At 36.2% G+C, this 14,006-nt stretch overlaps 2 protein-coding genes across 2 annotated transcripts; one reads left to right on the top strand and one right to left on the bottom strand.

Annotated features, from left to right (window-relative positions):
- The first annotated feature begins 1,056 nt into the window (after window positions 1–1,056).
- On the top strand, window positions 1,057–11,581 carry LOC110711985. Its single transcript, XM_021890425.1, has 4 exons — window positions 1,057–2,534; window positions 7,805–8,376; window positions 8,471–8,690; window positions 10,058–11,581. Exons 1-4 carry the CDS (start codon window positions 1,320–1,322, stop codon window positions 11,396–11,398), a joined length of 3,348 nt encoding a protein of 1,115 aa, XP_021746117.1. The 5' UTR covers window positions 1,057–1,319; the 3' UTR covers window positions 11,399–11,581.
- Window positions 11,582–12,985: 1,404 nt separating this feature from the next.
- On the bottom strand, window positions 12,986–13,754 carry LOC110714093 (major latex protein 146-like). Its single transcript, XM_021892571.1, has 2 exons — window positions 13,619–13,754; window positions 12,986–13,263 (listed from the first exon to the last, which is right to left on the bottom strand). The coding sequence occupies exons 1-2, from the start codon at window positions 13,752–13,754 to the stop codon at window positions 12,986–12,988; spliced, it is 414 nt and encodes a 137-aa protein (XP_021748263.1).
- Between the last annotated feature and the right edge of the window lie 252 nt (window positions 13,755–14,006).

A 14,006-nucleotide genomic window follows, 5' to 3' on the forward strand; every position in this document is an offset into this window, starting at 1 on the left:
ACTAGGGACATTCTGTCTTAATTTATGGCCATTTGGGGTTACGCGCGACCCTCTGTAAAGTAGGTGGTGACAGGGACTAGTCCTGGCTTACTGGCGTTCTCTTTCCCTTTCTTAATAATCAGTAATAAAAGTGTTATGTGACAATTTGATATTGGTTTGGTATTATAATGTCTATGTAACTGTATTATGTATAAAATATTTTCGAACTAAAACTATTTATTTTACGGGATGGAGTTGGAATTACTCAGTTTATCTGATTTTGGGAGTTTTCTCTTTTTTTTTTTTTTTTTTTATTTTGATTAAGTTTGCGGGTTGGTAAGAGGGTACCCGGTTACGTGTGAGAAGACGTTAGAATAATCACGTAGCTAAGACAATTTAGTTTACTTCCGAACTTATTTATTTTCCTTTTAATTATTATTTTTTTAAGTAATTTGCAGTTTTGATGTAATGACTTTTATTTTTGCCACCACTTAGACCACTTAATTTATTAAATTGTATTTCATTTTGCTTTGCATTTATTTTCTACGGGAAGTAAGTGTAGCAGTAACACTCCAAGGGTTCGATGGTTGGGTTTGAAAGTTAAAAAGGTTACTCTTATTATTTTATGAAGACTCGAATTTTGGGGGTGTTATAAGGAATGCAGGGGTGCTCTGATTTGGGTTGCTATGAAGAAAGTTGACACATCGACCCCAATTTGTGTAGAAGCAATGGCTGTGAGATATGGGCTGCAATTGGCAAAAAGATTAGGGTACTCCAAGAAATCTGGGTGGAGTCAGATGCTATAAACGTGGTCAATGCGGTGACGACAAAAGCTAGTGGTTTCTCTCCGATCTTTTCCATTTTTGATGATATTATTAGAAATAAAGCGTATTTTGATCTATGTACTTTTTCACATGTTAAAAGAAATTGTAACACCATAACTCACCTTATAACTCGGTGGGAAAATGATGAAAATGTGGAACTTGTACGTTTTTCTCCATTCCCTCAAAGCATTATTACTTTGGTGGAATTGGACATTGATTATTAAAATGCTCTATCTTTATCCTTCAAAAAAGAAAAGAAAAAAAGGAATTATTTAATTTTATTAAAAAAAAGCCCTTGTATAATTTTTTGACTGAGATTTGGTTAAGTTGAATCTATAAGGATGGTCCGATGGTAGATAAATTGGATGAAACAAAAAAAGAGAAGGTGCATCTAGCATGAAATGGGTAGTATTATAGAGAAATTGCTCCATTGAAACAGGACTTGTGTTCTCATCTGGTCAACACCGGAGTCACTAACTTCAGATCTCAACACTCAATTATTTCCGGAGGAACAACATGTTACCACCGGAGCTCCAATCCCCCTTACAGTATCATCGTCCTTATCTTTCACCACCTTCTTCCCTCCATTTCAATGGCGGAACTAACCCTAACCCTAACCCTAGATCATCATCATCCTCCGATCGATTGAAGAATTCTCGATACATTCCCTCCTCCTTTGCTCACAATGCTCGGATCGCCATTGCACTTGTCCCTTGCGCCGCTTTCCTCCTTGAGCTCGGCGGTACTCCTGTGGTTACCGTCTTAACACTCGGTTTGATGTGTTCTTACATTCTCGATTCCCTCAATTACAAACCTGGTGCATTCTTCGGAGTTTGGTTTTCTCTCATCTTCGCTCAGATCGCTTTCTTCTTCAACTCCTTTTCGTCTCTTTCTTCTTCATTCAATTCTACCTCGCTCGCTGTTCTTGCGTCGTTTTTATGTTCTCAAACAACGTTCCTCGTTGGTGTTTGGTCTTCTCTTCAATTCAAATGGGTTCAGATTGAGAATCCTTCTACTGTACTTGCTTTGGAGAAGCTTCTGTTTGCTTGTGTTCCTGTTGTTGCTGCTTCTATCTTCACTTGGGCTACTGTTTCTGCTATTGGTATGTCCAATTCTTCTTACTATCTCATGTGTTTTAGCTGTGTGTTCTACTGGCTTTTCTCGCTTCCTCGGCCTTCTTCGTTTAAGTCGGAACACGAGGCCGGTTCGCGGCGTTACCATGGTGGTGAATTGCCTGATGATATGTTCATTCTTGGTCCTCTTGAGAGTTGTTTTCATCTTCTACATTTGTTGTTTTTTCCTTTGCTCTTTCATATTGCATCTCATTATTCTGTCATTTTTTCTTCCGCTTCCTCTATATCCGATGCCTTCCTTCTTTTCTTTGTCCCTTTTCTCTTTTTGCTCTATGCATCCACCCGGCATTCTCTCTGGTGGCTCACTCAAAATCCTGCTCAGCTGCAAAGTATCCGTGTCGTTAACGGGGCCATCGCTTTACTGGTTGTTGTCATCTGCTTGGAAGTCAGGGTTGTTTTCCATTCTTTCGGCCGTTACATTCAGGTCCCTCCTCCTTTCAGCTATCTCCTTGTTACTGTTACAATGCTCGGCGGAGCAGCTGCTGTTGGTGCATTTGCCTTGGGTATGATTGCCGATGCTGTCTCTTCTATAGCCTTTCTTACCTTGGCTGTTGTAGCTAGTGCTGCTGGTGCTCTTGTTGTGGGATTTCCCATTTGGGTATGTTCTGCACTTATCTCTCTCTTTTTTTCTTCTTAGTTTGCAATTCTTTACTCTATCAAGGGTAGTTTGTCACTGATTAATGGATTGGATGACTAAAAATTACTTAGCTGTCTCTGCTTTTGGGTCATAATGTAGCTCACTAATCATTGATGGCATTATCTAACCCAAATCACTCGGATAAGTTGACCCCAGTTTTTGCTTATTCATCAGTCTTCACTGTATTAAGATAAGGATAATTCTTCTAACTACTATTAAAATGTGCTCTGTTTAGTGAACTCCTTTTCTATACACTATCAACATAAATTTAAACCTTGTATTGCACAGCATGCTTAAAATTTGATTTTGGGTTAAGTAAAAGGCACCTCGGTATCATGGAAAACATGGGAAATCCCATTGATGTGCCTTGACTTTTGATGAAGCTCATCTTGTAGTCCATTTTTTCTTGTGCTTATTTGTTCTTGAGCTTGTGGTTTAAGGGCATCATAATATACCGAATTAATTATAAAGTTGTGTAACATGAATTTCCATTAGTATACTATAGAGTTTCACCTTTATATGTATCCTTAATTTAATGACACCTTTACAAAATGCTTGACTAGGATTGTGTTGAAGATTCAAGGTCTCTTTTTGACCATTGTCACTGAGCTCTTGTTGGTTTGAGTGATAGAGATTCAAGAGTTCATGACTTATTTTTATGCGTGCACGATTATCCACCATGCTCTTAATACTTCGTACACAAAGTTATCTTTATAATTTACTTATTTGCATAAATGGCATATTGATATAATTTATTACTCCGTATTTTTTTATGATTAGTAGATGTAAAAGTCCATCGAAGGGATGAGCTAAAAAAGAAAACCATGCGAAAAAAATCCTACTCTATCCGTCCCTAAAAGTTCGACCCTTATGGCCAAAATTTAGTTCTAAAATTATCATCCCATTTGTATTAAAATAACCTACAATTTGCAACAATATTTTAGCAAAATGAGCTTTCCCATGTAAAATTTTGTGTTTCCATGTACTTTATTACCCTCTCTCTACTTTTTTGCAAATCCCATGTAAACTCACATTTTCAATGCACTTTTACTACTTATTTAACTTTCTTAATACCCGTGAAAATTGCCCATAAGGGTCAATCGTTTAGGGAGGGAGTAGAATTTACTTTTACACGGGCTTAAATATTTTTTTTTAAGCATTACACAGGCTTAAATAAATTTCATTGTATTTATGTATCATTTAAATCCTACATACTTATAAAATAAGTTTCAATATATTTCTATCATTTAAATTAAACATTCTTGTAAAATATGTGCACAATATAAATATTCGTACTACTAATTAAATTATACTACTAAGTTTTAAAACAGCAAGTGTGAAATTTATATCACTAAATAACTACCATGAGAAGAGATATCATTGTAAATTTATGGACTAGTTAAAAATGGAAGTTATTTTTTAAGATTAAACTTTAAATAAATTTTAATTTTTCATTAATTATAATAAACTTTTTGAAGAGGGGTAAAATGGTCCACTCAAAAATTCCCAATCAAAAACACCTCTTCTCTTTATATATTACATAGATTGGTAGCCAAGTATAAAGTTGTGTTAACAATTTCCTATTACATTCACTTTCATATTAAATCTTAATTGATAATGTCTTGACAACATATCACCTAAAGCTCTAGAGAAGTTTTTGAATTATTCTAGAACAAAGGGAGTATCTTTTTTCAAGTTTTGGTATTTTTCTTGTTATTTAGAAATTATGAATGATTTTTTGTTCCTTTTTGGTTCTTATGATAAAAGTATTGCTATATTAACATCTTCTCATAGTTGTTAGAGGCCTAACACTAATGCATAATTGACTCTCAATTGTGTAAGACTTCACAATTGAGTGTCACATTTTATGTTCAAAATAAAGCCACTAATGTACATAAATAGAGTTTAGAGAACCACCAATAGTTGAATTAGAACATCATATCAGTGGAAACCTGTGTTACTTAGACTCTTCATTTCACATCAACTACCCCTCTCGGATTGTTGACACTCCGACATTAGTAGAACACTTGGACACTTCATTTTGGGCCAAAGACATTGTTTTTTTTTTTTTTTTTTTTAACAAGACAACCAAGTCGGGCACTTGAACATGTACCCGAGTCGAGCACGAGAGTCCAAAACTGAACACTAGGAGTTAAAAAATTTGCGGTTTGCTTCTTGTTTATTAAGCACCTCGAGAAAACTTCTTTTGGCTAATGCCTCAAATTCAGGTCAAGTATACACTTCAGTCAGCTTTTCTGTGTCTATGCTTTAAATGCTTCTCAAGTGTGTACCCATTAATGCATTGATCTCAAGTTTTAGTTTTAGAGCACATTTTTTTAGTTGTAGTTTTCTACTATTTTGTTCCCTTTCATATCTTTGTAAATGGGCCACATGAGCTAAGATAAGTCCATACTTTTGGATTAGGCTTTGGTATTATTGTTGTTGTTGTCCCCTTTTCTTGATAAGACATCCTCATTAAGACGAGGTTTTTACTCTCTCATTCGAAAATGGTTTCAAAAGTGGATACAAAACTCCTATTACATAACTAGAAAAAATGAGAAGATATCTTCTCAAAAATGTAAAAAGAATAAATGAGAATAATACACATTTGTCTTCTTTATTTGAAAGTTTTGGATATGTAAAATATTTTTAGTCTTTTTCCATAATTGTAGTAAGATTTTAATGTACGAAAGTAGAAAATATGCCAGCAGTTTGGGACTTCTAGAAAGGAACAATAGACAGATATCTTTGGGCTTAGGGAGTGTAATTGTGTAAGTTTGTGTGACTCGCTTTGTTTAGCCATGGCTTTTGCCTCATAACTTGTGTCTAAGTTCAAAGATACTGAATGCATCTAGTGTGTCTTGCTTTTACATTCCTTAGGTTGAAGGAATAGGTGAGAAGCTAAATAAGTTTCTAAGAGGTTCTTTGAGATAATATTTGATTTATGATGAAGTTTGTAAATGGATTATGAATGAATATGAAGTTTGCAAGTGGGCAAATTGTATAGTTACAAGGAGGATTTTTGATTTTGTTGGATGATTGAATCCTTTTCTTATGTTGGATAAACCATCAAATCTTCTGCTGCTAATAAGTATTTCTTCTTACAAAAAAAAAAAAAAAAGGATAAACCTTCCAATCTTATTTTATATTTGGGAAAGGGACTTAGACTCAAGGGATTAAATACTAATTATTGTGGGACAAAGTAATGCTGTTAGTGTCTTTATGGGCCAAGGTGGACAGGGCTTTCAAAGATTATTTGATTCGGGAGATATTGAGGAATTGGGCTATTTTGTAAATTTGTTTATACTTTCTTTGTGAGGACACCTTGTCAGGCTTGTCCATGTGCTGTTCTCTTTCTACTGTGTTTGACAAGTAAATTTCATATAAAAAAGGACTTAATTTGACAAGTAATTTTCCTACAAGAATAATTTGAAATATCCTGAAGTATGTGACTATCTTGGTCCAGTGCCAATCATGCTGCTGAGTAGTTTTCATCATCTGACTTGCTAGCCTGCAAGCTGTTACTTTTATCAAGTTGTGCGTGCCAGATATTGTTCATTAATCCTTCTTTTTCAGTGCTATAACAAACTACCAAAGTACCAAACTATCATATCTAGCTAACCATCTTATTTCTAGCCATGGTCTTCCTTATTAATATTTGTAACCTTTCCTACGCTGGGGGTGTTTGGTTTACCAAAACAAAATTTAGGTGTAGACCTAGAATCCCCAAAGTACTACTTGTTTGGGACTAAAATTGACACAACAAAATGCATACCTGAAATCCCCTCAATACATACCTAAAACTTGGGGTATAGGGTTTGCGAAAAACCTCCACCTTTGGAATAGTGTTTAGGAATAAAAAATTGTCTGGATGCTCAACCTCCATCTCATCATGACACCTGGACTTAAGATCTCCACCATGGCTATCCTTGCAATATGGTTGTCTCTTGTCTTCATTATCATTATCACCATTATCCGTCGTCATCTCCACCATCATACCCATCATGTTGCCAATCAAGACTTCAAAGAGTAGGCCTTGGAAGATCAAAGGGATACGGAGGAGGAGAAAGGCTGATGGATTATGAGGCGAATAAGAGATATAGAGAAGGCAGTGAGACAAATTGGTGGAGTGGGATTTGGATGAGTAGGAGAAGAGTGAAGAAGAGTAGAGAGAGGTAGAGATATGGGGGTTGTGGGTATCCTAAGGGTTTGATACCCTAACCTTGACACTTGTCATATCATATGAGGCCTCATGATTTATTCTATTGGGGAAGTTAAGTGAGTGCCATTTATGATGCTTTGGTGGAAGCTTGTCTAATGAATTTGTAGAGAAAATTCCAACTCATATTTGTTTTTTTGTAATAAAATGCATGAAGCATAGTTGTTTTCTGTTTCATATTCACTCTTACTATGTTCAAATTTCGTTATGTCTTATGCACCCCAATCCAACTCCGTCAAAGGTATGCATTTATCTTGAATAAGATTTCATGTATAAAAAAAATATGGTAAAAAGAGGGGGAGAGAGGAGAGAGAACTATGTTATACGGAGTATATCCTCAAAGATAGGCTTGAGATCATTATTGTAACATGAGCTAGCAAATAAATTAATCTGAAGTGTGTGCATATGAATTTGTTATGTGAATTATATATGCAATCAATCAATCAATCAAAGCCTTAATTTGTTATGTGAATTATATGCAAAGTCTCAAAATTTGTTCCTGTGTCAGAAAACTCGAGCCTTGACGTTTTTGACACTGTATTATGTATCTTTACCCCCACACTCTAACTTGTGTAAAATAACTAGCCTTATTTATAATTCTATTCTTTGAAATAGCAGAATGATTATGTTTTTGAGCCTTACAGTTTTTCTCTGTTTCTTTAGAACATCATGTAAAAGGCCGAGTCCTGTATTTCTTTAGTGGTCAGTGTCGTTATTCCTGTGGCCGTATTTTTGTTTAAGAGCTTTGTTTGTCGAAGGAACCTTGTAAGAAATTCAACATAATGTAACTCTTCGGTGAGAGAATCTTCTCTAAATTACACATGTATGTCTCGCATCTGTTGTGTACTTGTGTTTACCTGAAAAACAATATTTTTCTACTTCAACCTGAGAAAAGGTTATAAAAAAAAAACAGGCAGGAAAATAAAGGATATGTGTATAGTGATAGTTATAATTTGTTTCAAGTCATGTTAACATTTCTTCACATTAATTTGACTCCTTCCATTATTTGCAGCTGCTTCCGCTTCCTGCAGTGTCTGGCTTTTACCTTGCTCGTTTTTTCATTAAGAAGTCTTTGCCGTCATATTTTGCTTTTCTCGTGCTTGGGAGCCTGATGGTTATGTGGTTTGTGATGCATAATTTCTGGGATCTCAACATATGGATGGCAGGCATGTCTCTGAAATCCTTCTGTAAGCTCATCGTCGCAGGTGCTGTCCTTGCTATGGCTATTCCTGGCTTGGCCCTTTTTCCTCCTAAGCTTAAGTTCTTGATTGAGGCTGCTTTAATCAGCCACGCTGTGCTGCTATGCCACATTGAGAATCGATTCTTCAATTACAGCAGCATATATTATTATGGTCTGGAGGATGATGTGATGTACCCCAGCTACATGGTTATATTAACAACTTTTCTGGGCTTGGCCCTGGTAAGGAGGCTTACTTCGGATAGCAGAATTGGGCCCAAGGCAGTCTGGATCTTGACTTGTCTGTATGTTTCAAAGCTAGCAATGTTATTTATCACATCGAAGTCAGTTGTATGGGTCTCAGCTGTCCTATTATTGGCAATCTCTCCTCCTCTGCTTCTTTACAAGTATCAACTCTATCTCAATAGCTTTTCATAAGTTTTATTACGAACTTTGCTACTTTTGGTCAGTCAATGAACTGTCTCACTTTGTATCTTGTAGGGACAAGTCAAAAACAGCCTCAAAGATGAAACCTCAGCAAGGATATATGCATGCTTTTGTGGTTGCTTTGGCTGTCTGGTTTTGCCGTGAAGCCATATTTGAATCTCTTCAATGGTGGTATGGCAGACCTCCAGCTGATGGCTTACTGTTGGGTTTCTGCATCGTTTTGATAGGAGTGGCTTGCATTCCTATTGTTGCCCTCCACTTCTCTCATGTGCTGGTACGATACTTATTGTCGCTTGTTGTTGTAGCTATTTTAAGTTCTTAGACTTCAGTTCATGGAGAAATGGAACAATTCCGGATATCTGATGTTTGCTACAGCATATGTTAAATTCACAATTTCACAGAATTATTTGAAATATCTCATTTCTTTTCTGTTGGCTAGAAAATTGTATGTTGGTTTTCATCAATTCGTGCCTTTTGAGGGATACAATAACATTAGAAAATGGAAGATCTTGTCTGACATCCATAATTTAGTCATGGTAGTCCTTTATTACGTGATATGATAATCATGTAATATAACTTGCAAATTACATAGAGTGATTCTGTCTTGGTATTTCAGGTAGTATATCTTGTAGGTTCAGTAACAAATACGAAGTACTTATTTTAAAACAATTATTTATGAAAGCCATACTTGGTCAGTTATTTGATGCCAATACGATGTCTACCATGATAGTTGGGCATGCATGTGATTTTGTTATTAGTTTATCTTGATAGAAAATTTACTAAAAAAATTTCCTCTCAAAGTAATATTTTTCAGTTTATATTTCCAGCAGCTGCCTAACTGCATTCTATGGTGTTATTTCTGGTGATGCCATGACTTGCTAAGAGTCTAGAGCAATGCCTGTACTTCGAAGGTCCTTGAAGTTTCATAAGTTAATAGTTGATTAGGAGTCTTGTACACTTTGGACTTAGACTTGTTGTAATCAGCTCCGAGAAGCTTATTCAATGATGTTGTGTGAAATGTGATTTGTGAAATACCAATATGTGATGTGAATTGAACCTTACCTCTTGAGAGCCATCTACAAGATACTCCCTCTGTCCTATTTTTTTGCCCCATTTGACTTTTCACGGTCTCCAAGACGTGTCTTATAAGGCACATATCTTTAGTTTCATACACGTAAAAATTATAAAAACGTGATATTAATGAAATATGCAATGAGCCGAATCTAACAAGATCACTCATGAGTCATGACTATATTATCTCTTATAAATTAACGGTAATTTACAGTCAAAGTTTACAAAGTTTGACCCAAAAAAAGACAATGGGGCAAAAATAAAGGGACAGAGGGAGTACCTTTTTCTAGGCATGAAATGTCCAGCATTTTATTCTGTTAATTTAGTTGTAAATGCTTCTACTCGTTCTTCACATGAAGGTTCGTTAAGGAGATGCAGGTAGAAGCTTCTTGTCAATTAATTCGGTTATTTTTATACATAATAGAGTGTGTGACATTATGTACTCGTTTAGATGTTTTGAATTAGATATTTTAAATGTCATTTCATTAAATCATCAGTGAATATTTCATGCTGGGAAAGGGGTGTCTTAATTAGTAAAGATCTAATGATTTCTCCTTGTTCTTTGTGTAGATTGCCAAAAGGTGCTTAGTATTGGTGGTGGCAACTGGACTTCTTTTTATCTTGCTTCAGCCACCCATCCCATTTTCATGGACTTATCATTCTGACCTCATTAAAGCTGCTCATCTGACTGGAGACGACATTTCTATTTATGGCTTTGTGGCAGCGAGACCTACATGGCCTTCTTGGCTCCTAATTGTGGCTATCTTACTCACACTTGCTGCAACAACCTCATTAATCCCCATCAAGTACATTGTCGAGTTAAGAACCTTTTATTCCATTGCTGTCGGTATTGCTGCGGGTGTCTACATATCTTTTGAGTTCTTCCCTCAAGCTTTTGTCCTGCAAGCCCTAATTGTTTTGACTATGATCTGCACCTCGGTGTTTGTTGTCTTCACGCATTTCCCATCTGCTTCTAGCACAAAAGGTTTGCCATGGGTTTTTGCTCTCCTTGTTGCACTTTTCCCTGTGACCTATTTATTAGAAGGTCAGGTTAGAATTAAAAGCCTTGTAGATGGTGGAGATATCACAGAAGAAGAAAGGAGACTAACTACAATATTGGCTGTTGAGGGTGCAAGGACGTCACTCCTTGGATTATATGCTGCAATCTTTATGCTTATCGCATTGGAAGTAAAGTTTGAGTTGACTTCTTTAGTGCGGGAGAAAGCTCTTGAAAAGGGTGGTTACAAGCCGAGTCAATCTGGTCAAAGCAGTTTGGCAAATTTGCCTGCCAAAATGAGATTTTTGCAGCAGCGTAGAGCTTCCATGGTGCCAACATTTACTATTAGGAGGATGGCTGCAGAGGGAGCCTGGATGCCTGCAGTTGGTAATGTTGCTACTGTTTTGTGCTTTGCAATATGCTTGATCTTGAATATTAATCTCACTGGTGGTTCAAATCGTGCTATATTCTTGCTGGCTCCGATCTTGCTGCTACTCAATCAGGATTCTGATTTTGTTGCTGGGTTTGGTGATAAACAGCGGTATTTTCCTGTTGTTGTTGTTATTTCATCCTATTTAGTCTTAACTGCTTTACACAGCATTTGGGAAGAAGTGTGGCATGGAAATGCTGGTTGGGGGTTGGAGATAGGTGGACCAGACTGGTTTGTTTCCGTGAAAAATGTGGCTCTCCTGATTCTGACATTCCCAAGCCATATTCTTTTTAACCAGTTTGTGTGGAGCTATGCAAAGCAGAAGGATATGGCCCCTTTGCTTACTCTACCTTTAAATCTGCCAGCCATCATAATTACAGATGTGATCAAGGTCAAAATTTTAGGGCTGTTGGGAGTTATTTATTCCTTGGCCCAATATCTAATATCAAGACAACAATACATTTCAGGATTGAAATACATCTAGATATGCACAAACTTTGTACAATACTTTTTTGCCATCATCAGATGGGAATTTCAGGTTTGTCTCTGGCCACTCATCATTTTAGCGTAGTTTGAGTTGTACATTAGTTGCTTGAGCGGCTGTTGATTTTGAAATCAATATATTAGCGCTCTAAAATGAATATATGCAAGTTCCTTTGCTGTGCAATTGTGGTTAAATCGTATTTGCTGTTACTTATATTATGCCTGAAGCACCTGTTAGTGTACTACTCATGGAGTGGTACTGTGCACTCCACCTACGAGAAGTGAAGCCTAGAATGGTGCCAGCTGAGTGTTGGTGTGTGTGTGTGTGTTTTTTTTTTTTTTTTTTTTTTTGGGGGGGGGGGGGGGGTGGGAGGGGGGAGGAGTTGTAGTGTTGTAGGAAAGCTGAAACAACATGACTTGCTGCTTTCAAGATGTGAGGTTGTCAACACATTTGCTATGCACCTGAAAATATCAGGCCGATGCATTGGTATAGTGATTTTTTGTATTCCCTTTTAAATTGATTTTGTGTTGTCTCCATATTTGTTGTCTGCTTCCATCATTGTGCCTTGTGTAAAATCTCTCAAGAAAACCTGTGAACTTGGATGAGCAAGTGTCTTGGCATTGAGAAAAAGCCGTAAGTACACAGCTTGACAGTAACTATTTGGAATGAGCTGATGGCATGTCCTAGCTTTGAGGATAATTGTTGGAGCATGAAGTGTGGCAGAACTGTTTCAAATTAGGCGCTTTGCAGGCATGTGCAGACTGGGGTATTGTTATAGTGATAGAAGTGATAATGGCTGACTTTGTTGGTTTGTTTGTTAAACCCTAAACCTTAGATTCTACTGGTATTCTTTTTTGGGTGCAAAAGCAAAAACAAACTTTATGAAGAATTCCCCAAAAAAGGCAAAGTCCGGATAGTACTTCGGGGCATAGCTATCCCTATGATATCCTTATGGATGATACAGCCCAATTTCAGCAAAGGGACTTCAATTAACTCAACCTAGGTGCCTTGAACCACACTTTGATTAGCTAACCAATCTGTGTTTCTATTCCTCCTTTTTATTATTTTTTAATTTCTAATTTTTGTGGAAAAGATTACAAAGTCGACAAACAAAAGGTCTGCGTGCTTGCGCAACAAGCAAGAAAAACTTGTTGAGCACCAGTGCGCCTTTGCTAGTAGACCACGGCGTGTCCGCACGTGGTGGCACGTCCGTGGGGCCTGGATGCGCAGATTTTGTGACCCATGTTTTCCTCATCGACGCTTGATGAGTTGTCATATTTGCGGCGCTCTTATAACATCTATTAGCGTTTTGATTGGAGAGTAATTTAAGGTTTTATTAGGGTAATTTTTATGTTACAAAATAATCATTGTAATTCATTAATAAACTAGAAGACTCCTTGTATATGCCCAATAAGAAAAACTTTCGAATTCTACCCCTATAGAATAGGTCTAGTTGATCAAACACGTAAAATCTTGTGTTTTATTTATCTTCTTTATTGCTTTCTTTATTTATTCGTTGATTATTGTTCCGTACAAATCAAATACTACACGGGCTATTTCACAACAAAAGGTAGCTTTAGTTTGTCCTCAATTGGCATTAGTAAGGTGACGGGCAAGATCCTTGAAGATAGCAAGTCCAAAGTGTAGCAATTGATGAGGTTCTGGAGCATCTTCATTCATCTTCTCATACTCGAGAGTAATTTTTACCACACAACATGCATGTCCCTTTGGGATTATATACAATGTGCTTGAGAATGTTTTGCAATGAGTTTTCATTATATCTCCATCAATTGCACTACGATGTATGATCTTGTTCTTCTCATCATTTGCTTCAATCCTCTCTATAAGGTATTCTGACTTCCCATCTGTTAAATTGCATCAATCATAAATTAGATTCAAACATAATACTTTAGACCATCAAATGGAATTGAATAGGAACTTCTATCAATTGTACTCTTTCGTCCCAAAATAATTAATATATTTGATTTTTTTTCCCCTAACTTTTCAACTATATACAAGAATATGCGTAACAATAAACTCCAAATAGAAGAAGTGCATACTACATAAACAGTAAAATTAAAACATTATTTTTGTTAATGATTGAAATAAAATAAATGTGAGGAAAAAAAAAAGATTATTAAGAGGATTTAAGTAAAAAATAGAAAAATTTACCAATAATTTAGTCCCATCTTCTGGTGCTACCCACACTTTCCCAATTACCTTGGTGTGCTTCAACCCTACACATGTTGGAACATATGTTGGGAATATTGGGTTGTTTAGCCATGTTCATTTTAAATAGCATTTCTGCTGAACATTTCACCTCCACTTCTCCCTCTAATTTTCGTAACTGTGCCATTTTTTATTTTTTTTACTTAAATTGCTACAATTTTAAGATTTTTCTTCTTAATATGATTATAATTAGTGACTATGTATATATGAAAACGTGAGATAGATATAGAAGATTAGAAAAACATGCATTATTTATGAAGAATATTCAACATTTTGAAGGTAATTATGCTCTTCGTTTTGCTCCACTCCTTTTATCAAACTTTGAGCTTGCTATGAACGCATTAATAGATTACTTATTCGGTTATTCCCACTAATAGTT

The sequence above is a fragment of the Chenopodium quinoa genome, unplaced genomic scaffold (assembly GCF_001683475.1).
Source record: "Chenopodium quinoa cultivar QQ74 unplaced genomic scaffold, ASM168347v1, whole genome shotgun sequence".
In the NCBI taxonomy this organism is placed as follows: domain Eukaryota; kingdom Viridiplantae; phylum Streptophyta; class Magnoliopsida; order Caryophyllales; family Amaranthaceae; genus Chenopodium; species Chenopodium quinoa.

Bases quoted from the DNA above. Each gene is read 5' to 3' on its own strand.
- LOC110711985 (XM_021890425.1), top strand. From the start codon at position 1,320: ATGTTACCACCGGAGCTCCAATCCCCCTTACAGTATCATCGTCCTTAT. The intron at 2,535-7,804 runs GTATGTTCTGCA...CATTATTTGCAG, and splicing joins TTGTGGGATTTCCCATTTGG to CTGCTTCCGCTTCCTGCAGT. The intron at 8,377-8,470 runs GTATCAACTCTA...TGTATCTTGTAG, and splicing joins CCTCCTCTGCTTCTTTACAA to GGACAAGTCAAAAACAGCCT.
- LOC110714093 (XM_021892571.1), bottom strand. From the start codon at position 13,754: ATGGCACAGTTACGAAAATTAGAGGGAGAAGTGGAGGTGAAATGTTCA. The intron at 13,264-13,618 runs GTAATTGGGAAA...GCAATTTAACAG, and splicing joins TAGGGTTGAAGCACACCAAG to ATGGGAAGTCAGAATACCTT.